Raw genomic sequence first — 24,340 nt, 5'->3', positions numbered from 1 at the left:
CCCCACCATCGCTTGACAAGACAAGTGTTGATATGTTTGTGCCTCCATATCTTAGAAGTTCAGCAAAAGAGACCAGGCTTTAAACGATGAGGTCGATTCTTCAAGGCCTCAGTCTAATGACCAAAACAAGCAATGGAAACAAAAGAAATATATATACATATAGCTCCGAGGAAGTTGTAAGATGTTGCACAAGCACTCAGCTCCGAGTGCAAGCTTCTTATGCTAGAAACAGCAGTAACCTAATGGAAGGTGATCATATAACTTCTGTTCTTCTATGCTCCGTACTTTCCGGACTATTTCATACCACCCAAACGGGACTTTTCTTAAAAACATTTTCTTTTAACAAAATGTTCGTTATCATGGGTGTAAGTGCATGACTATCATAAAATTTGGAAGCAAGAAAAAAAAAAAGATGTAAGAATTTAATCGTAATTTATATCTTCGAAAACTTATCTCCGGGAAATCTCGCAAAAACAATTACGCATTTAACAAAGTCCGAGGTGAAGCGGAAGTGGGGGGGGGGGAGAATGATCCTCTGAGAGAAAAGAAAATGTTTCTTTCAAGTTTCATTAAAATTAAATATTAATCTTTAAGAAAGTTATCGGAAAGCAAAGTCTTGATTGGTGAAGGACATACTTTAGTAGTTGTGGCTTAAATACAATAAGCTGGTCACGGTTGGAAAGTCAGTCTTTTAATCATGATAAATCTTGACCAGGGGTTAAAAAAAAAAAAAAAACATCGACAACTGTCATTGAATCAGCACAGAGTCACTCGAACCAACAATAGGATTTCCATACGGTCGCTCAGCCTGCCAGAAATAGTAGCCAATAACACTCAAATGACACTTTAGTGGTTTTAGAAAAGAAAGACAGGTTGGATAACGTGGAGATTGGTGCAATGTGTCTGAGTAAAAGACGTGACACTCGTGGCTGGAACGTCTTGGACCATAGGTCTGTTGTTTATATCAGGGCTGACATATGGTTAAACAAAGATAACAACAACATTTGATGGGGGTAAATAAATCGGGGACAGAGATAAAGAAAACTACTCACGCGAACGTTGCCTTTGGTTCTCTGTGACTGTTTCTTGTTTGGACGACCAGGCATGTTTGTTGCTCGTCGCTAATGAAAACTTATAACTTTATTTAAATACAACAGTGGTGTTGTGAAATGTATAAATAGTTTTTTAAAAAAATGACGGTGAAGTCAAGAAATACCAGCTGGAACTAAAGCAGAACTTGGTCCCAAACTTCAGCATGAGCCGACGCAATGGTGGACGTCAAGTTGTTACAAGACGTGACGTCAGACATGACCGGTGCAGGCCGGGATAGAGTCTCTCGTTTGCATAACTTCCGTTTTATTTATTTATTTATTTATTTTTCTGGCGTTGTTGTTTCACCATTGTCACCATCCAGTTGATCTATGTCGACATACAATGCGAGAATTGTGTAACTGCGCGATTATTTCATCATCACAAAGTAATCTAGTAGAGGGTGGGGTAAAGTAGAGTCTTATGCTGCTAATATCAGACAATGTCCGATAGTTTTATTTATCTATTTCTATTATAAAGTGCTTCTTCGTTTCTAGAACCCCATCAAAATGAAAAGTATTTTTTACTTAGTCAAAAGAAAATGTTTCCCCACAGTAGCATAGTCGGTGGAGGCGATAGGGCAGTCCACCCCAGGCGGCACTTTTGGATCTTCTGTATAAACCCGAATAAGGTGCTGCAAGTAATAGTGGTGGTGGTGGTGGTGGCTGTGAACTCGGGGCTGCTCCAGGTGAGACACACGCTCTCGAGACGCAACTTGTCAGCCAGGGCGCAAAGTGAAAATGTTTTTCATGGGCTAAATGTGAAAGGTTTCTTCTTTTTCTTCTTATTATTATTAAAGCATAAAGGCAGAGACTTTCCTCTTTGGTGGAGTTCTCATCGACTTTTTCAAGTTTCACTTGAAAAGGAAAGTGAGGAGGGAGAAGGAGGTGCTGTCCTACAGTGGATTTATTAAAAGGCGAGTGAAAGTTGCGAAAATGGCAAAAGTGAATGGTACCACTCTAAGGGATTGAAGAGAGCATTTGCCCTTGATGTTCAGGGAGATGTTGGACGGTAGGGTTCCTCGATTATCCCTAGAGGTCCTTCTGTGTCAGGAGGTCCACATTACTATCCTCATTCTCCCCGCTTCCTTTTAATTTATTTTTTAAATTTCATTTTATTTTTACTATGCTATCCTATGTATCCTTCCTTTCTCTGTCTTATTGTATACTTTCTACAAATTTACATATTTTTTTCTTTCGTTTTATTATATGTAAACTTCCACATTTGATGTCTGTCTCTGTTCTGTCCCCCTCATCCTTCGCCCTGGTGGCAAATAAAGGAAATTATCATCATCATCGTCGTTATTATTATCATTATTATTATTTTCTCTTTATCACAGGTTTTGTTGGGGCTCCTGGAGTCCTGCATGCGTAGCGGGCTTACTACCTGCAGCCTACGGTACCATGCTGTTCTTTGTTTTCAGCCATCCAATACTTTCCTGATTATTCTGGCCGTGCGACGAAAATATTTTGACAAATTAAATTTAAATGTTGAATTGAATCTAACGGTCTTTGTGCGGTAGTTTAAATGGCTTATGAACACCTTCCACGCTGCAGTTGTGATAAAGAAAAATAAGCCATCAAGTAGTTACGCAAACAGAGAGAGAGAGAGTGTGTGCGTGCGTGCGTGCGCGATAGAATAATAAAGGGGAACAACTTTGGCAGGCGCGGTGGTGTGATTAAGAAGTTAGATCTCTTTGTATTCCTCCAGGAATTCCGATTTTGGTCCTTCTATTCGATATCTACGAGCATTTATGCTGCCATTTAATTCTCATCAAAATTTCCTGTCAGCAACAAAAAAAATAATAAATTGGTGAATTTTTACAATTACACCCGTTTCACAAGACAGGTGTAACAGTAAATATATTATAGTAATAATATGTATGCATGCAGGTATGTGGAACCCGGAACCATGTTGGCTCTTCAACAACACAGTTCCGGTTTCAATCCCACTGCGTGGTACCTTGAGCAAGTGTCTTCTACTGTAGCCACGAACCGACCAAAGCTTTCGCGAGTGGCTTCTGGTAGACACAAACTAAAAGGAGCTTGTCGTGTGAGTGTGGATTTTCTTGTCTTAATTAAATTCACCCTGGAGGGAAGGAGCTGGCTTTTAATAAAGATAGCAGATAACAAAAACAATGTCACATTTTAAACTTGAGAAAAGTCTTGTATATTTTTTACTGTTCCACTTACAGATTGTATCTATAATGAGTGTTTGTCTGTCTCCTGGCCTTTACATATGTATATACACACGCACTTATATACCCATACATATACACATATATTCATACACATGCAGACATATATTTATTCACACACACACACATGAACATGCATGGACTAGCGTAGCTAGAGTGTGCCACCCAGGGTGGACCTTTCATTTGCCGCCCCCAGACCCCCATAAAACCACATATTGCCTACAGCAAACCCCAAAGCGGTGCCCTTTTAAAAGTGCCACATACCCTGAACATGGTTCTCAGGGTTATTCTGCACGACATACTGTATGTGGCAAGGTTGGCCCTTTGAATGGACTGGAGCAACATGAAACAAAGTGAGAGTATGTTGTCAACTTAATGTGACAGTCCCTTGAAAGGGAAGAATGCTACTTTTATTTAGCCCTTGCAAACACCGTTTCCTGTTGGCCTTGACACATTTCCCGTGTCCTTATGTTTTCATAGGGGAGATAAGCACCTCCACCCAGCAAAGCCAGCATCCAGAGACTAGTTTCAGAGTCATTGCTCATTATCAGTCTGGAGCAGCATGGCTTGCTAGCTGCCGATGCCTATCTGCCTTTGAAAACATATTTCAAGTGAAATACATTCACTGATTTTTGAAAATAGAAATAAAGTGTCTTGCTCAAGGACACAACATGCCACCAGGAATCGACAACCTTACAATTCTGAGCCAAATCCCCTAATCACTAAACCAAACACACACACACACACAATGTAGATAAAACAAGAAGCAAGTCAAAAGTGGCAAATGAAGAGGAAAGAAGATGAAGGTAAAAAAGAAATACAAAACAGCAATATCGAAAGTAGAAGTAGATTTTCTTTTTTATTAGTCATTAATCATTATTCAGGATACACATCAGGTGGATGTTGATAGGACAGAGTGGCAAAAAAAAAAAAAATTTCTTATTGAGCTTGAACCTAAAACTACGGATTTGCAATTCAGTGATAAACTTATTTTAATTCTGTGTCTGCATGACAAACATGAATAATAATAATAATAATCCTTTCTACTATAGGCACAAAGCCTGAAATTTGTGGGGAGGGGAATACGCGATTACATTGACTCCAGTGCATAACTGGTACCTATTTAATTGACCCTGAAAGGATGAAAGGCAAAGTCGACCTTGGTGGAATTTAAACTCAGAACATAAAGACAGATGAAATACTGCTAAGCATTTCACCTGGTGTGCTAACGATTCTGCCAGTTAGCCACCTTAATAATAATAATAATGATTATGATGATAATAATGATTATGATGATAATAATGATAAGGCTGTAGTAGAAGACACTTGCCCAAGGTGCCACACAGTGGGACTGAACCCAGAACCATGTGGTTGGGAAGCAAGCTACTTACCACACAGCCACACCTGCACCTATGTATGTATATCTATCTATGTGTATGTGTGTGTCTTTCTCTCCGTGTTTGTTCCCCACCACCAACACCACCACCATCATCACTACCACTTGACAACCAGTGTTGGTGTGCTTACATCCCTGTAACTTGGCAGTTTGGCAAAAGAAACTGATAGAATAAATACCAGGCTTAAAAAATAGGTTGATTCATTTAACTAAAACATCTAGGTGGTGCCCCAGCATGGCCACAGTCTAATGAATGAGACAAGTAAAAGATAAACACAATCCAGATGAAGTGATGATTGCAGTGGAGACAGGCTCAAGCAAAAATGATAAAATATTCTTTTCTACTCTAGGCACAATGCCCAAATTTTAGATTGACCCCCAGTACGCAACTGGTACTTAATTTATCGACCCTGAAAGGATGAGAGGCAGAGTTGACCTGAGCGGAATTTGAACTCAGAATGTAAAGGCAGATGAAATATCGCTAAGCATTTTGCCTTGTGTCTATAGCAGAAAGGATTATTATTATTATTATTATTATTATTATCATTATTATTATTATTGTTATTATGAAAGTGGTATTTCAGCAGAAACATTAGAACACAAGAAAATAAAAGGGGTTTTGCAGTGTTTGTTTTCATCATCGTCCCTATGTTGTTTTTTTTTGTTTTTTTTTCATGTTTAGAATTCAAATGAAACCCAAGACAGCTTTACCTTCCATTCTTTTCTAGTGTGGTGGTGGTGGTTGATAAGATAAAACAGTAGTCATATAATTGACTAACTTCCATTCTTTAAAACTTACAGTCTTGCATCTAAAGCATCAGCATCACCAACACCATCATCATCAACAATTTCAAGGCAACCATCATTGTCATCATCATCATCATAATCATCGTCGTCATTGTTGTTGTCATTCTTATTATATATGAGGTATAACAGTGATAGAGCTGTGTGTGCATGTGTTTATTTGTGTGTGTGTGTATGTGCTGTGCCTGTGTGTGTGTGTGCCTGTGTGTGCATGCATGTGTGTGTGTGTGTGTGTGCGTGTGTGCAGGTCAGCAGTGTAGTTGTTTAACCTTCTTCTGCATTCGTACAATAACCGGCAGCCAAGAAGAAAGTCGATGCCGAAATCGAGGACAAGATGTAACACGCATACATCGTTAATTCGTTTGTGCCGTAGATAAATATTCCAGTCAGTATTGCAAATCCTGGAAATAAAAGAATAAATAAACAGACCACATCATCATCATCGTCATCATCATTGTCGTCATCATCATCAACAACAGTAGAAGTGGAAAGCTGGTAGAATGATAGCATCTGTCTTTATGTTCTGAGTTCAAATTCCACTGAGGTCACCTTTGCCTTTCATTCTTTCAGGGGTTGATAAATTAAGTACCAGTTACGTACTGAGGCTGATGTAATCTACTAGTCCCCTCTCCCAAAATTTCAGGCCTTGTGCCTTTAGTAAAAAAGATTATTATTATTATTATTATTATCATCATTAAGGTGGAATGCTGGCAGAATTGTTAGCATGCTGGGCAAAGTGCTTAGTGGTATTTTGTCCATCGCTACGTTCTGAGTTCAAATCCCGCCAAGGTTGACTTTGCCTTTCATCCTTTCAGGGTCAATAAATTAAGTACCAGTTGAGTACAGGGGGTTGGGTGCAACTGACTCATCCCCTCCCCCATAGTTGCTGCCCTTGTGAAAAAATTTGAAACCATTATTATTATCATTGTTATTATTAATCTGCTTGTTGCTGTCTTCTCATATATATATATATATATATATATATATATATATGGTGGTTGTCTACTCCTTACACAGAGTTTGACCACCTCCTGCACCTACACCTTAGCCCTTTCATGGCGTCTGATGTGGCTTTTTAAACCAGACAGTGTTTTGAAAAAACACCCACACAGATTGCACCTCTGATTTGCACTACCAATACCTGCAAGTAAGTTCTGCTCATTGTGGATCCTAACATGTCTTTTAAGACCCCCATTGGATTTGCAAACCCTCTGGCACACACCACATTCAAACGTGTGCACAGACATATAATCAGAATAGCTGGGTGAGGTTTGTTTTCCATGGGTTCGCAGGTGAGATTTGAGGCCAGCCAAGGACAGACATGGTCTGTCACAGATTGTGCACACAAAAAAATATATATATATGTATGTATATATATATATATACATACATATATATGTATATACACACATACACATACACATATGTATAAATAAAAGCACTCGGTCCACTCCGTGGAGTGGTTGGTGTCAGGAAGGGTGTCCGGGCGAAATGCATTGCCAGATCAAACACTGAAGCCTGGTGCAGTCTTCTGCTAAGTCACCTCCTGTCAAACCATCCAACCCATGCCAGCATGGAAAGTGGATGTTAAATAGTGAAGATGATGATGATGATGACGATGACGAAGTGTGTATAGACGTAGGCATGTATGTGTGTATGTATGCATAGTCATCCGACTTACCTGTAAATAAACAAAGGCATACAAGCCCAATTTGCAAATGTACAATCTCAACATTCGTATAAAACTTCAGAATTAAGAGTATAGAAACAGCTGTGGCAGAAATCAGTCCCAGCACTTCCATGCTCAGGAAACCCCTGAAAGCCGCTGCAAAACAGAGAAAACAATAGAAAACAATATGTGGCGTCCCCTAGTGATTTTGTTAGTGCAAGGGAGATAACTATTTCTTCATTATATTTGGAAGGATTAGAAGTTTTAATTTGAAATTAAGGAATAAAGAAGAAGATGCATAACGAGTTGTGTTTTGTAAGGGAAGCTGGTCATGAAGCATACATTTTAACAGATGTACTTGTAGCAGGGATGTTGGTGGAGTCAGAGTCCCAGACAACTCTCCACCTAGGAACTGAACTCAGAACCAGTGTGTGTATGTGAAAGTAATTGTACACATGGAAAGAGGTTCTTGTCAGGAATTGTTGATGTCAGCAAGCAACTAATCTTTCAGATCCCTGATAAACACATTACAAACTTGTTATTTTCAGTATCTGGGAAGATTGGTGAAGCTGTTGTAAACCATTTGTGACATAAACAACTTATTAGAATGCTATTAATAATTTTGTCTTTGGTGTGTTTTCTTTGATAGACCCTTTGGTTTATATAGATGGTTTTCCTCATATCTGACAAGCAGTTGTAACACAGCTAAGGTTAATTGTTGCTTCAGACCAGGAAAATCCATAAAAAATAAGTGCTTTAACCTTTGTTTCAATTGATTTTTAAAATTATGAAGAATTTAGTTAAAATAACTATTATTATTGAACTGGTATATGAAACAAATTTAACATGAAATTTTGAAGGAAGGTTATAAGTTAGATCTCTTTAAACCAGAAAATGTGTATCATAGAATCAGGAGTTTGTTGGTCAAGTTGGTATCAGAAGACAAATGATGTACCAATCCTAATTTTCTTACATAGGAGAGTTCTATCAAAGTTGTTGACTTCAATTACTGTGAAGATTAACACATTTTATGCCCAGCCATCTGAACCTGGCATTGGTTCCAAGACAGAAACTATTTTAAAGTGATCTAAATTAAAATACGCTGTCAAAATTCCATGTTCGTTTATATTCCAAAGCAACAGCTTAATAATGACAAATTTATTTCGCTAAATTCTTCATTATTTTCAAAATTAGCTGAAACAACATCAGTGAATTTCAGCAGAAATAAAATATGAAAAGAGTTAAAGATCTCCCTCAGACCAGAAAATTCTGTACGACAAGTGCTTTAACCCTTTTGTTAACATATTTCTGTTGAAATATACTGCCGTTGTTTTAATTAATTTTGAAAATAATAAAGAATTTACCAGATCCACTCACAAGGCTTTGGTTAGCCCAATGCCATAGTAGCCAGGGCTGGTCCTAGAGTTGCTGGCACCCCAAACAAGCTGAATGTGGCATGTACAAGCTGATGGTCATGGGAAATTTCCTTGTTTTTGTCATGCCTTGTTTGGCATCCCCTAGCACATGGCACCCCAGGCAACTTTAACAAAAAAAAAAAAAGCAAAAAACTTTTATGGACCACCAAGAGTCGAACCTCTTAAGTAAAACATATGGGATGGTCACCACTGGTACATCAAGGATATAAGTCTACTGGAAAAGGGGCTGAACTTTAGCTTAAAGACCAAGATGACAGCAAATCATATATTGTTACGAAACCAAACGACTGAACGTCTACGTGGTCAGTATAGACTGCTAGAAATAGCAACCAAATTTCCATCGAATTACTGTTTGCTTTTGAAAGAAGAAACAATGGAAGAATACATTGCATGACATAGTTGTGAATGAGAGAGAGAGAGAAGGAGGAAGAAAGAATGAGAGAGAATGAAAGAAAGAAGGTGAAAAAAAGTAAGAAAGAAAAAGAGGGAAAGAAAAAGAAACGGTTCAGAAAGATCCAATGGGAAGAGAAAGATAGAGTCAGAAGGAAAATCAGAAAGAAAGGAAAAAAGTAAGATAAACGTCTTTTGTGGGGTGTTTTGGGTAAGAGGAGCAGAGCTTGGCCCAAGAGGCAAGTGTAAGTAATGAAATAACGTTTTCAAATTTTGACACAGAGCCAGCAGTTCTTGAAGGGATCGATTGAGCACTGGGGTCAACTGGTACTTAATTAATCGACCACACCCACTGCTCCTGAAAGGATGAAAGAATAAAGTCGACCTCTGCGGAATTTGAACTCAGAACACAAAGCCAGACGAAATGCCACGACGCATTTTGTCCGGCGTGCTAACGATTCTGCCAGACAGCCGCCTTAGGATGCAAGGAAATAATCGCAGGAAACGGATTTGTTTTTTTGTCACTTTTGTACCTGAAACGTATTCGTATTCGTGACACTCTTCTTCGGTACAGATCCGCCAAAGGCCTTCACTTCCTTTCTCATATTTATACCAATACGGAAGAGACACTGATAACAAATGAAACACCGTGATAGTTATAGAGAGAACAACAAGCACATCGGTTTTTAGGTTCCGTTCCATTATTTTGAAAGTCTTTTGCAGGGAGTTTTGGGGTTCTTCTGAGTGTTTTTACTTGTTGAGGCTTCAAGCTTTTGGTGTGAAAGCTTGGAAAGAATTCGGAAGTTTTCAAGGTTTCGAAAGTTTCACTTTTGAACGCCGTTCTTCTTGGATTGCTTGAACACACGTGGCATCGATGATACTCGTGTGTGTGTGTAAACATATACTTACAAATATATATACCAACACATACACACATACATGCATAAGTACATACACACACTTTCATATACATAAACTTATATTCATGCATGCCTATGTTCGTACATAAATACGTACACATACATACATGTATACACACACACATACATACGTAGATATACATACATGCACACATACATTCTTATACACATATACATAAATACCTAAACGTGTATACAATGCACTTACATACACACATGCATTCTTACATATATATATATATACGGTTCAGTCGAACAAATATTTATATTGATAAAATTTAGGTCAATATACAGTTTGAGATCGGTTAACAAAAACAAACAAAAAAAAACAGTGTATTAGGTGTAAACAAATATGTAGAAAACGAATATGAAAAAAACTGTGCAAACGAACGGGAGGTGGGGGTTCCAGATCCCAGTAATGAACTCATTTGCGTACAGCTAATCAGAGCTCACCTTGACCTTGTCAAGTTAACAACACACTCTACCAAGTAAACTCAAGACGAAGAGCGGTGTTTTAAGTCGACCGAGGGCCAAGTTAAGCCTGATTTTAGAAGGAGACGAGTAATTCGATAGATTTGCATCTATACCTATTATCGGATTTTGTTAGGGTCCCATACGGTAAAGATGTGGATGGGAACAAATAACTACGCAGAGGCAGCCATGGTTGAAACAAGAACAAGAACAACAAGCATTATCAAAAGAGAAAAGGAACAATGGTCATTCCTTACCCAAGTGACCGTATCTTATCGCCCATCACCTGTTATGCGCCGCTCATAAGTTAGTTTGATTGCTGAGCTCTGATTGGCTGTATGCAAATGACGTCCGGAACTCCCGTCGGCAAAAAAATTTCGCGAACGCGGTGGGGGTGGGCTTGAAGGGACTTTCAGAAAATTCACAAGATCAGGAAAATGGATATTTATTGATGAAGCACCATGGAAATACCGTTCAAATGGCACAATTTACGATTATAAAGCATTTCAGGGAAAATGTTTTCCGGAGTCGGGGAGAGGACTGTCAGAAAATACTCACCATCCGTTTTTTTTTCTTCCCTCATAACTTTCAGGAAAATGGATATCTTTTAATGAAATTTTACAGAAACACCTTTCAAACGACATAGATTACGACTGTCTCTACGCGTGATCTAAAGGCAGTGTTGGCCAAGTGGCAGTATGTTTCTGAATTTGTAGAGAGTATCATCCTGAAACAGTACGTACAGGTCGTGCAACTCCTTTATTTAATGACATTACTCCGGCACATCTTCGTAACGTTTTGAAAGGCAGGAAAAAGCAGACTTCTCTTGACCTGTAAAAAGAAAGTGTGTCCAAAAAGCCTAAATTAAGCGAAGTGAGAGAGAAAACGCCAGAAATTGTTCTTCCTGAAGTCTTAATGGAAGGAAATTCTCCTTCCAAACAATAATCCTCCTGCTCAATCGTCTTCCTCGTGTACAAATCGTCCCATCTTTAAAGTAATTCAATTAATAAAACCAGTTTACATATTTCTTATGCATCCTTTTATATATATATATATATATAATTGTCATTTTACTTGTAACTACTTGTTTAGTCGACCCCGAAAGGATTAAAGGCAAAGTCGACCTCGGCGGAATTTGAACTCAGAACGTAACGGCAGACGGAATACCGCTAAGCGTTTCGCCCGGCGTGCTAACGATTCTGCCAGCTCGCCGCTTTGTATATCACATAATATTAACAGACAACACAAGTTTACTGATGATAAATTTAAATTTTAAGGAAATGCGAATAGCTGCTATACAATATTAAAGTCTATAATATTTATACTGCATTTTTCTTAATGATATATTAATACAAATAATTTGTGCCGCCCAGAGCGGACCGGCTTCCCCGCCTCCCTTTTGGTACGTCACTGGTACGTAGTAATAATGTATAGATGTGATATGTATGCACGTGCACACATCACACGCTTATAGATGTATGTGTGTATGTGGTATGTGTGCACGTGCGCACAAACGTATCAATGACTTGTGCGTGTGTTCTAGCGTCGTGTCGAGCAATCCAGAGGAACGGCGTTCAAAAGATTGAAACATTCAAGCAAAAAAAAAAACAACAAACAAAGAAAAAACAATTAGGAGCATCAAACGACGAGGGAGAAAGCAAAACAAAAAGGACATTAAAAATAATGGGAAACACTTTGAAATCCAGTATCATGGTCCTCTCCGTCCTTCTTGCTGTCTTGTTACAAATCATATCGTTGGTATTACCGTACTGGGAGAAGATCGGCAATAATTACGCAGGACTCTGGATTATTTGTGACGAAGTAGAATGTCATACTAAAAGCAAAGGCTTAGGTAAAAACAAAACAACACAATTAACAAATTCTCTGATTCCTTATTCATTGTGTTATATTGTTGTTCAGTGAGAGATCGAACTTGATCCAGCCGTGACTATCTCAGTCTACTTAAACTATTTGTTTGATTTTTTTAAGATGTTCATCTAAAACTATAATTATTTGATATGATCTTCGTCTCTCTCTCTTTAAATTGGGTGTGATTCAATGGAGATTTGGCTGTTATTTTTAGCAGGTCTATACCGACCATCTAGACTAGTGGTTCTCAGTCAGGGCCCATATATGATTTTAGGGGATTCATGCAACATTATAGTAAATTGGGGATCTGCAATAGTATTTTAAGGGCCCCTGAAAAAAAGTGTCGCTTTAGATGTATCTCGTATTGGTATTTATTACAAGAAACAACAAAGTCCCTTTCTCTAACATTTCACAGAGTTCAACCTACACAAGTAAATGAGGGAAAAACAAAATAGGGGTCTTGAAAGAAGATTCTATAAAACTAGTTTTTAAACATCGAATGGCTGTGAAGGTCCACTGGAATAAAATAGTAATCAAAGGAAGAAAATGGTTGAGAATTCCTGCTCTAGACACAGACGTTCCATCGCTACTTTGATGTGTTGTTGTTGTTATTGGTGGTGGTGGTGGTGGTGATAGATAGATAGATAGATAGATAGGTAGACGGACAGAGAGACAGGCAGACAGACACACACACACATGCATATATACACACATTCACACACTTTATGCACACATATATGTGAGTGTATATATGTGTGCTTGTGTGTGCATGCATGTTAGGAAAATATACACAGGTTAACTGTTGTTAGGCAGATTAATAGTCTCACTGACTCAGTTGTTAATATATGTGTATATATGCATGTGTGTGTGTCATCATCATCATCATCATCATCATACAAGTTATCAGTTCATCAGTAGACGAATAATTTTGCAAAGATTGATTGTTGCTCTTCATAGACACTCCATTCATCACATTCCACAAGAACGTTAACCCCCTTTTTCTAAGCAAAAATCATGTCTAAAACTAGGAACATGAACCCTTTAACCATGAAATTGAATCTCCTGGTTATTCCAGTAATGATGTTAAATAATAACCAAAAAATAGAATTGGGATTTTCTGCAAGTTAATAAAGCTGGTGAATTCTCATCAGTATCATCATCATCATCATCATTGTTGTCATTTGACGTCCCTTTTTTCTCTGCTGGAATGGGCTGAAGAGTTCATCAGGAGCTGGCAAGCAAGAAGATTGAACCAATCTTTATTCTATACTTTGGCATCGTTTCTACAGTTGGATGGTCTTCTAAATGTCAACTACTTTACAAAAGGATGAACAGTATAATTGATCTTGATGGAATTTGAACTCAGAGTGTAAAGACAGGCGAAATGTCACTAAGCATCTTGCCTAGAGTGCTAACCATTCTGCCAGCTCTCACTGGCATCAGATCAGGTCAAACTGTCTGGTCCATGCCAGCATGAAACAGCACGGACATTCATTGATGATGATGATGATGATGATGATGGCAGCAGTGGTGGTAGGGTTGTTGGTGATGATGACAAAAATGATGACCACAACGATGAAGATGACAATGACAATGATGATGTTGCTGCTGCTGCATCTGTTGGTGTTGGTAGTGATGACAACAAAGATGAGGGGGATATGAAGGTGATAATGATGATGATGCTGATGATAAAATTCATGATGATGATGATGATAATGAGGATTTATTGTCTTTTCTTTTTTTTTTTTTTTCCCTAGCTCATTTGACAGCTTTCCAGTTCTTGGAAGTCACTGGGATGTTCCTGGCAGCCATTGCTTGTGCCGTTTTGTCCTTGGGTAGTTACAACTTTATTTCAATAGAAAAATTGATTTTAATTCTTGTAACTCTTTTCATTTTGGCAGGTAAGTCGAGTCAATTACATAGGTGTCCATAAAGTCATTAGACAAACAGAAAAAAAATTATGAAAATTACAACATCAATTGCGGTCATAAACATATAATGTTAATAAAACTATTGCCACGTGGAAGGTGTTTATAAGCCATTAAAAAAACACACACAAAAAGAACAAAACCATTAGATTCACTTCAACATTTAAATTCAATTTGTGTCGAAATATTTTCGTTGCTTTGAAACCATGACCTCTTCACCGACAAAATTTCGTGCTGCATCATTTTTAAATGGCTTATAAACATCTTCCACGCTGCAATTGTTTTTGTTTCAGCTGACAATCTCAGATCAAGTCACTTGCTATGCAAGTACATCTCCGTAATTAATAAAACTATTAAAATTATTAAAAAACCTTAATAATAAAACTAGTAATACGCACAAAAGTTTAGATGTCACTTCTAAATATTTTGGTAATGACTTTTTGAAATTGTTTAAGGGTTTTGTGGACAGCCTGTACATCCATACAAAAGATAGATGTACAGCATCCGTACATATCCGGAGGCTGTGTGGCGGAGACGCTTGCTTCTCAGCCACATGACGGTCGTTCTAGTGTCATTGCATGGCACCTTGGGCAAGTGTTTTCTACTATAGTCTTGGAGGACGGGGGTGCAATCAAAGCCCTGTGAGTGGATGTGATAGATAGAAACTGAAAGAAGCCTATCATGTGTGTGTGTGTGTGAGAGAGAGAGAGAGAGAGAGAGTGTGTGTGTTTGACCCGCACCCCCCCACCCCTTGACAACCAGTGTTGGTGTGTTTATGACGCTGTAACATAGCAGTTCAGCAAAAAGAAACTGATAGAATGAGTACCAGGCTTAGAGAAAAAATAAGTCCTGAGGTTCAGTTGTTTGACTAAAATCTCTTCAAGGCAGTGCCCCAGCATGGCCACAGTACAACAACTGAAACAAGTAAAAGATAAAAAGTAAAGGGTCTGTGTCTATGGATGGAGGGGCCACTTGGACATCTCATTGCTATCATCTCCCTTTTCCTTTTCCTCCCTTCGTCCCCTGATCCCTTCACTCCTATCTTCCCCAGGGTTCATAATCCTGCACTGTGAAGTGGTTGGCATTAGGAAGGGCATCCAGATGTAGAAACAATGGCTGGACAAGACACTGGGGTACAATGCCCTCCTTGGACCCTTTGGATCTTGTCGAACTGTCCAGGCCATGCCAGCACAGGACAGCATGGACGTTAAATGATGATGATGATGATCATCATCATCATGATCGTGGTGGTGGTGGTGGTGGTGGTGGTGGTGGTGATGATGACAATGATGATGATTATTTTGATTTTGATGTCGTTGCTGCTGATGATAATAAACTGTTTCTTCTTTTCTCTTCTCCTTGCAGGCTCTGCCATAACGGTGGGAATGTTCATACACGGCGTGAATGTATTACATTTGCATTTCTGCTATATCATCTCATCAACTGGGGCTGCATTTTTCTTCTTTCTTGCAGGGGTCATCATATCGTACAACAGTTTCTGACAACCCTGATTCTCCCCTAATCTACAAAATACACACACACACACACATGCACATATACATATACACACGTGTGTGCACATGCACATGCTGTTGATAATATCAAACCCACCCTTAATAATAATAATAATAATAATAATAATAATAAGGGAAAAAGAAAAGCAATAAAAGAATGACATTTTGTCCTTGAGCAGGGATCTGAAAGGATTCCAAATTTTCCTCTTCCTTAATCAAGTGTTTTAACCACCCCAGCCCCTTGGGTGCTCAGATTCCTGACTATGCCACAAGTTATATATATATATGTGTGTGTGTATATATAAACATGAAGGAAGCGCAATGAATGACTTTCGTGCAATAAAAGATAAAAATGAAAATTAATAAAATAAACATACAAATAATGACAAATTAATGGTTTTTTTTTAATTTAAACAAAATTACACAAAATATTTGAAACAAATATATGTCTTATAAGAATGAAATAAAAGCCAATTGGCCTGGGTTATGGAACTGTAGTAACAATCTAGATTATGAAGTTTTTTTTATGATACTCCATCTTCATTTATTTTAAAAATTGGTTATTCCAGAAGCTGGAGTAAAGATTGTTTGCCAACATAACATGGCAGTCCTGGTTTCGGACGAATGTTGCTGGAATTTAGCCCCAGGAGACATCATCTCAAGCTGGCTATACAACACGATCTGTGTCCTTATATTTTCAAACAAGGGAATGTAGTACCTCCACCCACCACAAAACAATATGTGTGTATTGCGATTTTCAGATCATTTCCCTTCATCAGCACAGAATAATTGTTTGGCTAGAGGTGGTGCTGCCAAATTCCCATTCAAAATATATAGTTTTCAAAGTGACAACTAGTCACTGATCTATAAATTAGAAAATTACTATTTTTAAAAAAACTATATATTTCGAATGGGAATTTGGCAGCGCCACCTCTAGCCGAACAATTATTCTGTGCTGATGAAGGGAAATAACCCGGAAATCGCGATACACAGATATTGTTTTGAGCTGATTGGGGGTGCTAGATTCCTTTGTTCAAAAATATAAGGACACAGATCGTGTCGTATAGCCAGTTGGGGACGATGTCTCCTGGGGCTAAATTACAGCAACATTCGTCCTAAACCAGGACTACCATGTGATGTTGGCAAACAATCTTTACTCCAAAGTACTGTTGCTGAATATCTCTCGTTGTGAGATTTAAGAATAGTAATTTTCTAATTCCAGAAGCTGTTTTAAAGAAATCCTTGGTCATATGACTCAGGTACTTGACTGGTACTTCATCTTATCAACTCCAGAAGGAGGAAAGATATATTTAACCCTGGTGAGATTTGAAATCAAATATTAAAGAACCAGAACAAATACTAGATTTTCTGGCAATGCAGTACCAGGCAGTAACTCTCATGGGTTCTCATCTTAACTGATTGGAAGTGTTATCATGTACATTGTTTTGTCTTGGTATAAAAGATGGGATACACCGAATATTTTGCTCAATACCATAGGTTTCCTTGTCAGTTGTTTGACCTTAACCAGTTGAGCATGTCTCTTGGTGGCTGACAATATGGTGTAGTTATCAAATGCATCAGTAAAATGATGTATTGGGTAAAAAGTAAAAAAGAGACACAGGAATCAACTGCAAAAAAGATTTGTGGAGAGCAAACCCAAGAGGTTGGGGGAACCAATGAAATGGTTGTAGGATATGTTCCAAGTACCAATGCTACTGCAGGTAACTGAACCCAAGTGTACAAGTGGGAGGAAAAGAAAACATACAGTGTTCCTGAAAATAGATGCCAAGTGCCAAAAATATTAAACTGTATGAAAAAATAAAACTCAAAAAAGGGAGGTGGGGTGAATAAGAAAATTATTGCTAAATAAAATGACACTTTGCAAGAAAAACTTAAAAGGGGAGAAGTTGTAGGGAATTAGTAATAATAGTACATCCCTCCTACGTGACGAATGGAATAACCTAGTCACTATAAGTGAAGAGAAGTACATGAAGTATGAGAGTAGGTTGTAGGGGGTCAGAGATAGTCATGTCTTTACTGGTTTTACTAAGTATGCTGTATACTGAAGTGAGTGTTATAACAATCCAACAATGTAAGGATATAACAGATTTACCTGTTCAAACAAAGACGCTATGCACAAAACCAAATATATGGCACCCTAGGCATAACATCAACATGAACTTCTAACTTGTTGTCTCTTGAGGTCTCTGGGTGAGACTTGGAGCCAACTTGTACAGATGCAAAGCAAAAGTCAAACATAAAATAATAATAATAATAATAATAATAATAATAATACTGCAATGTGAAAAAAAAAGGAAAAGCAAAAACTATTAACACTTCAATATTTATCATTTAATGCCAAAAACTTTCATACTTTCAAATGACTTCTATGTGTCTTTTGCACAGCAATTGTGTAAGTTCCAACACACGGTCTCAGATAAATTCATTTGCAAGGTAAGGACATCTCTGAGATAATAATGGTTTCAAATTTTGGCACAGAGCAGCAATTTTAAGGGAGTCGGTAATTACATTGACTCTTTGACTCAATACATACTTGTTTTGTTGATCCTGATTAAAATTTAGTTCCAAACAAAGGATTTAACCAGGGTCCAACACAATATCATTGATAACATATCTTATCTTTTGGTTCAAATCATGGCTGCTGGGACAAAATGAAGCCAATTCAATCATTATCAGAGTTTCTATGTACCGAGAGCGAGGTCAGTCGACAAGCAAAACAGTGACATGATTCACTTTTATTTTTATCTTTTTTTTTGCAGAAAAAATAAAACAAAGACAAAAACAAACTCCCCAAGCATGGAACGAATGATGCATTTATGGGGTCACATAGAAACTTACTGTTGGCTACCCTGAACAAGACTGGTGGGGACCCATACATACTCCAGCCTGGCCTGGCAACCTTGGATATATGTATATTATATATATGTGTGTGTGTATATATATATATATATATAACCCATGCTTCGTCCAACCCATGCTAGCATGGAAAGCGGACGTTAAACGATGATGATGATGATATATATATAGAGAGAGATACATATATATATACATATATATACAAGATGTATATCTCATATGTGTGTATGTATGTATATATGTACACACACACACATATATATATATATATATATATACATACACACACACACATTCGTTATCTCTCTCCTCACCCACCTCTCTCTCTCTCCCTGGGGTGACGTATAGGACAACAATTTCCATTTTTAAACAGAAGCCACTTTTATTTATTTATTTTTCTGTTTATTTAAATATAAACAAACGGAAACCTTCGCAAATGTTCTACAACCACGTCGAACAATTCAGAGAAACCGCGTTCGAGAGACTGAAGGATACATTCGAAAAAAAAAATCAACAATAACAACTACAACAACAACAAAAGTAATTTTTTTTTTCTTTTCGAAATTTGATACAAGGCCAGTAAATTTCGAAGCGGGAAGTCGATCATATCGATCCCTGTGCTCTACTGGTACTTACTTAACCGGCCCCGAAAGGATTAAAAGCTGAATCGATCTCGGCAGGATTTGAACTCGGAATAACTATATAACTATATCTTCGTTGTCTACAAGACTGAAGAAAAAGAAAATAACAACAAAAAAAAAAGAGAACAAAACAAAACCCAAAACGTTTCGACATGGGGCCGTTGCGATTTTCCCTTTAATATAACCGCATAAACAATCAAAGACAAACAAATATAATTCTTTCTTCATTGACCTCAAGGAACAGGTAACGAAACGGCCAGAGTAAGGACAATAGAAAAACAAAACGGTGTGGATTTATAAATGAACGTGTAATTATTAAGAAATAATAAATAATTCTTTATTGGTCACGAGGGCCACAAAAGAAAAAAAAACCCAGAACCTCAAAGATTTTGGATGCTACGAAGACAAGGGAATCGTGCAGTTTTAGACATATAACGGGATAAACAATAAAAGAAATTACAAATTATCATAACAGTAATAATGGCGAGTACAGCGGCAGTGGCGGTGGTGGCTCTAAGCCTAGCTGCCGTGTTAATGCACTTTATATCTGTTGCGATTCCATACTGGGATAAAATTGGCAATTTAAAATTTGGTCTTTGGCAGGTTTGCTACGAGGAATGTGAAAGGCGGAAATCTGGAGACGGTAAGAGCAATAGAAGAGACAAGGAGCTGTTGTGAAGTTTCATTCATTTCGTGATTGTCTTGTTAATGTTGTTGTTGTTGATGATTGGTGGTTTAAAGGCGGATCGACTAAGGTTTCGACCGAAGCTTTAACTCGTTTCTGGATCAGTGTCTGTTGGCTTGTTTTTGTTGGTTACTTTGTTTCTTTCATTCTATTTCATTCTTTCACTCTCTTTCTTTCTCTCTATCTATCTTACTTTCTTTTTTTTTCCTCATTCACTTCTTTTCTCTCTCCTGTCTCTTCCTTCGTTCTTTCCTTCCTCTCACTCGTGTTTTGGTGTCTCTCTCTGTCTTTCTCTATGCCTCTCTTTCTCCCCCTCTCTCTTTTTCTCTCTATTTGCTTTTTCCCCACCTCTTTCCGTCTAAAACTAAAAAAGTGTGATACGATAGAGATTTGGCTGTTATGTTTAGCAGCTCGTACAAACCATACGCCCTTCCATTATTCGTCATATGATGAGCAACTTTGGAAGTGTGCTTTGGCTATCAGAAGTAGCACCAGAATATGTGGCATGCATACAGTAATTCTAAGTTAGCTTTTATCAAGTTTCTTGGTTCTTATCCAAAATGATAAAATAAATGCTAATTAAAAAAAAAAATATATATATATATATATATATACATACAAAGGTGCAGACATGACTGTAGTAAGAAGCTTGCTTCCCAACCTCATGGTTCTAGGTTCAGTCCCACTCTCTCTCTCTTTTCCTGCTTCTCTCTCCTCCAACTGCCTCTCTCCCTCTTTCTCCTCCCTCTCTCTCCTCCTCCCTATCCACCTTCTTTCTCTCTTTATGATCTAAAGCAGTTAAGGGCAACATCCAGCAGCCTGTGACCCATGTACCACATGAGGAGCATAGGATTTCTGAATGGCACACCAAATGAAAATGAAAAGTGACCCTGCCATTTTGAAACTAGTGTGGCCCACCTGATGACGATGGGCTGTGTCTTCTGTGGTCTGTCTCTCAAAGAAGAAAGGTTGCCAATACCTGAACTGAAGTGTGCTGGAGACCAGCCAACCAACCAGCCAACCTACCAGCCAACCAACCAGCCAACCAACCAGCCAACCTACCAGCCAACCAACCAACCAACCGATTGACTGACCAAGCAGCCATATTTTGGCTATTATTATATAAAGGTTGTTTTTTCCTTTTCAGAATCTTTCCTGATTTTCCAGTGTCTGGAAGTAATTGGACTGATCACTGCCCTGACTACGTGTGTTGTCTCCATTTTGAGTACTTGTAAAAATGTTCCTTTTCCATACGAACAGATATTGATTCCATGTTTAAGCATGTTATCAGGTAAGTCGGTCAACTATACATCTGTATCTACACAGAAATCTGTATATGCGTGTGTGTGTGTGTGTATTTGTATATATATATAAGTAAAAAAGTATATATATAAGTAAAAAAGTAATGCCATTTTGTTTAAGACAGGTATAATTACCAACACAGGAACATGTATCATACATCAAAATGAAGCTGGTCCTCTGTGGATCACATCCCTACTTCTCAACATTGTCACCGTTTCTCTCAATAGCAATGTTCCACCTTCGAATGAGAGCATGTATCCCTGCCCTGTAAAATTCTGTTGACTGTTCTTTGAGCCACTTCTTCACTACAGTTTTCACTTCCTCGTCACTGGAATAATGTTTGCCTCTCAAACCCTCTTTCATGGGGCCGAAGAGATGGTAGTCTGAAGGCACTAAATTATTCCAGTGACGAGGAAGTGAAAACTGTAGTGAAGAAGTGGCTCAAAGAACAGTCAACAGAATTTTACGGGGCAGGGATACATGCTCTCATTCAAAGGTGGAACATTGCTATTGAGAGAAACGGTGACTGTGTTGAGAAGTAGGGATGTGATCCACAGAGGACCAGCTTCATTTTGATGTATGATACATGTTCCTGTGTTGGTAATTATACCTGTCCTAAACAAAATGGCATTACTTTTTGACTCACCCTCGTATGTGTATGTGTGTGTATGTATGACAGAGTGTAAGCATCTTGAGAGAACAGTTGGGTATAAGAGGCAGCAGATGTGGTGTGCAAGGGAGACAACTGCACTGGTGTGGTCATGTGATGTATATGGACATGCCGATCTCTAACTGTGGAGGGAACCTGTGGAAGAGGTAGACCCAAGAAGACATGAGACAAGGTAGTGAAGCATGGTCTTCAAACTTTGAGCTGCACAGAAGCAATGACTAATGTCCGAGACCTTCGGTGATATGCTGTGCTTGAGAGGACCCATGAAGCCAAGTGAAATTGTAGCTGTGGCTGATGCTGGTGTCACATAACTGGCACCTGTGCCAGTGGCACATAAGAAGCACCTTTTGAGATTTGGGCCTCACAGAGTAAAAAGTGGTCGATGCTGGTGGCATGTGAAAAGGACCTTTCAAAAGTTGGACATCACAGTGTGTATGTGAATATAATAATAATAATAATAATGATGATTATGATGATGATGATGATGGTGATAATAATGTTTGTTTCTTCTACTTCCAGCTGCTACGATACTGATTGGAATTATGATATACTGTGTTGAAGAATTTACGCTGCATGTCTGTTTTGTCTTTTCCTTATGTTCAGCGGCATTTTTTTTCTTTTTTGCGGGTTATACCCTTTCGTCATCCAATTCCTCGTCATCACTCGAATTGCGTTCCTGATCATACCATCCTGGTGCTCTTACCAATTCTTCCATAACCCACCTTTATAATAATGATGATAATAATAATAATAATAATGATGATGATGATAATCCTTTCAGGTATAGGCACAAAGCTGAAATTTTGAGGGCAGTGGGGGTGGGGAGTAGCTGATTACATTGACCCCAGTTCTTGAGTGGTACTGTATTTAATTAACCCCCCCCCCCCCAAAAAAAAACGATGAAAAGCAAAATCAATCATGACAGAATTTGACTTCACAATGTAAAGAGCTGGAAGGAATGTTGCTAAACCTTTTCTCTCAGGTGCTAACGATTCTGTCAGCTTTTGCTGACCTTAAAGAATATTAATAAAACTAATACTTCTACTCCTAATAATAATAATAATAATAATAATAATAATAATCCTTTCTACTATGAAAGTTTTGTTGGATTGAGCTGGTTGATTACATCAACCCCATTTGCTCACCTGGTACTTATAATTTTGACCTGAAAGGAGTAAATGTAAAGTCGGCCTTGGCGGAATTTGAACTCAGAATGCAAAAACCAGAAGAAATGTCATCAAGCACTTTGTTTGGCATTCTAACGATCCTGCTAATGATTTGTTTATTAGCCACAAGGGCTTAAAAAAAACATTTAGGACCATGCATATACAAAGGACTGGGGATTTACATAAATGCGTGTAAGCAATAAAACAATAACAATTAACAAGACGGTTCTCTGGTAGATGGAAAGTACCACCCAGGGGTAACCAAGAAATATCACTATTGTGGATTATCCCTACCACAGAGGACACCAAAGGGAAGCTTCCCTCTCCCATCCTACAGGTTCAAGCTCAAGCCCTCCTTGCTACACCCATGCATCTTTCAACAAATTTTCTAGGGACCAGAATTTCTGTTGCTACCCTCACCTTCCTTTTTAACCCTTTGGGGTTCAGATTATTCTGCCAAAAGCAATCCTTATTTAATCACATTGCTTAGAATTAATCATGGATTAACTCATCGCTTTGAGACTCCAATGTTGTCATTATATATTTTTACAATGACATTATAGGGTATGTGTAAGTTTGAACATAAAACCAAGATAGTATTTGGGGCTGGATACATCCCATTCGAATACTAAAGAGTTAAATGGAACTTAAAAAGAAGTCAATGAGGGTTTCACTGGAGAAGAAAGTGTTTGTCTTCTGTCCTTTGAGTCTTGTCTGCCAGGCAATCTCTTTTACCATTGCTACCAGGCAGAGGAGAACTGCCTGGCTTTCCTGGCCACCAGATGGCACTGGGATGATCTTCATGATGGAATCAGCAGTTAATAGCCAGATCCATCCGACACCTGATGGCAACTGTCCAACATAATTCCATTGAGTCAGTAATGCTTGGATAATGTACAAGAATTTACTGAACACTTTTATTATTCCACACACATCTCGGACAGGCCTGGATGATGGCATTAACATGAAACAAAATAAGTCTATCTGTGAATTGTGAAACCATGGTTTTAGGTTTAAGTTCAGTAAGAATTTTAAGTCTTTTTTTCACTCCCTCTCTCCTATCGACACCCTCCTGACATGTATCCTGAATAATGATTAACGACAAATAAAAAGAAAATATCTACTCCAAAAAAGAATTGCCTCAGACTTTTTCATTTACTTTTTTCCTACTCAAACCCCCTTTTTTTTTCCTGCATTTTTTATTCTTATCTTTCATCTTTTATCTGTTTGAAGCATTGGACTGTGGCCATGCTGGAGCACCACTTTGAAGAATTTCATTTGAACAACTTGACCCCAAGACTTATGCTTATTTTTTT

The 24,340-nt window shown here is 38.1% G+C and overlaps 4 protein-coding genes across 7 annotated transcripts in view; 2 read left to right on the top strand and 2 right to left on the bottom strand.

Moving 5' to 3' along the window:
- LOC106880280 (E3 ubiquitin-protein ligase listerin) overlaps positions 1–1,300 on the bottom strand; it is a 32,602-nt gene extending 31,302 nt beyond the window's left edge. The window contains exon 1 of the mRNA XM_014930152.3: positions 1,053–1,300. Within this exon, the coding sequence (XP_014785638.1) occupies positions 1,053–1,106 (54 nt within the window). The 5' untranslated portion in view covers positions 1,107–1,300. The remainder of the gene's footprint in view (positions 1–1,052) is intronic.
- A 2,819-nt stretch (positions 1,301–4,119) lies between these two features.
- LOC106880284 (uncharacterized) overlaps positions 4,120–24,340 on the bottom strand; it is a 37,065-nt gene continuing 16,844 nt past the window's right edge. The window contains exons 2-4 of one of the 3 annotated variants that reach the window (XM_089339180.1): positions 10,931–11,203; positions 7,168–7,311; positions 4,120–5,887 (exon numbers count right to left, since the gene is read on the bottom strand). In XM_089339180.1, coding sequence (XP_089195306.1) covers positions 5,751–5,887; positions 7,168–7,311; positions 10,931–10,955 — 306 coding nt within the window. In that variant the 5' untranslated portion in view covers positions 10,956–11,203 and the 3' untranslated portion in view covers positions 4,120–5,750. Of the gene's footprint in view, positions 5,888–7,167; positions 7,312–9,514; positions 9,840–10,930; positions 11,204–24,340 lie in introns of those variants that run through there. The other 2 variants (XM_014930157.3, XM_052975393.2) reach the window with 2 other exon arrangements.
- On the top strand, positions 11,869–16,077 carry LOC106880282 (uncharacterized). Of its 2 annotated transcripts, none has more exons than XM_014930154.3 (3): positions 11,869–12,224; positions 13,999–14,076; positions 15,535–16,077. In XM_014930154.3, exons 1-3 carry the CDS (start codon positions 11,894–11,896, stop codon positions 15,669–15,671), a joined length of 546 nt encoding a protein of 181 aa, XP_014785640.1. In that variant the 5' UTR covers positions 11,869–11,893; the 3' UTR covers positions 15,672–16,077. The 2 variants fall into 2 exon arrangements, with proteins under 2 accessions (XP_014785640.1, XP_014785639.1); XM_014930153.2 differs by having other exon boundaries at positions 11,874–12,224; positions 13,999–14,142.
- Positions 18,910–24,157, top strand: LOC106880283 (uncharacterized). Its single transcript, XM_014930155.3, has 3 exons — positions 18,910–19,844; positions 21,034–21,177; positions 22,378–24,157. Exons 1-3 carry the CDS (start codon positions 19,682–19,684, stop codon positions 22,536–22,538), a joined length of 468 nt encoding a protein of 155 aa, XP_014785641.1. The 5' UTR covers positions 18,910–19,681; the 3' UTR covers positions 22,539–24,157.

This window comes from Octopus bimaculoides, chromosome 21, assembly GCF_046866305.1.
Source record: "Octopus bimaculoides isolate indiv1 chromosome 21, ASM4686630v1, whole genome shotgun sequence".
Taxonomy (NCBI): domain Eukaryota; kingdom Metazoa; phylum Mollusca; class Cephalopoda; order Octopoda; family Octopodidae; genus Octopus; species Octopus bimaculoides.
Note: the sequence above shows the minus strand (reverse complement) of the source record. Positions and strands in the feature narration are given on the sequence as shown.

Excerpts from the sequence above, each read along its gene's own strand:
- LOC106880282 (XM_014930153.2), top strand. The coding sequence starts at position 11,894 with ATGACTTGTGCGTGTGTTCTAGCGTCGTGTCGAGCAATCCAGAGGAAC. Across the intron at positions 12,225-13,998 it reads TACTAAAAGCAAAGGCTTAG|CTCATTTGACAGCTTTCCAG; the intron begins GTAAAAACAAAA and ends TTTTTTCCCTAG. Across the intron at positions 14,143-15,534 it reads AACTCTTTTCATTTTGGCAG|GCTCTGCCATAACGGTGGGA; the intron begins GTAAGTCGAGTC and ends TTCTCCTTGCAG.
- LOC106880283 (XM_014930155.3), top strand. The coding sequence starts at position 19,682 with ATGGCGAGTACAGCGGCAGTGGCGGTGGTGGCTCTAAGCCTAGCTGCC. Across the intron at positions 19,845-21,033 it reads AAGGCGGAAATCTGGAGACG|AATCTTTCCTGATTTTCCAG; the intron begins GTAAGAGCAATA and ends TTTCCTTTTCAG. Across the intron at positions 21,178-22,377 it reads ATGTTTAAGCATGTTATCAG|CTGCTACGATACTGATTGGA; the intron begins GTAAGTCGGTCA and ends TTCTACTTCCAG.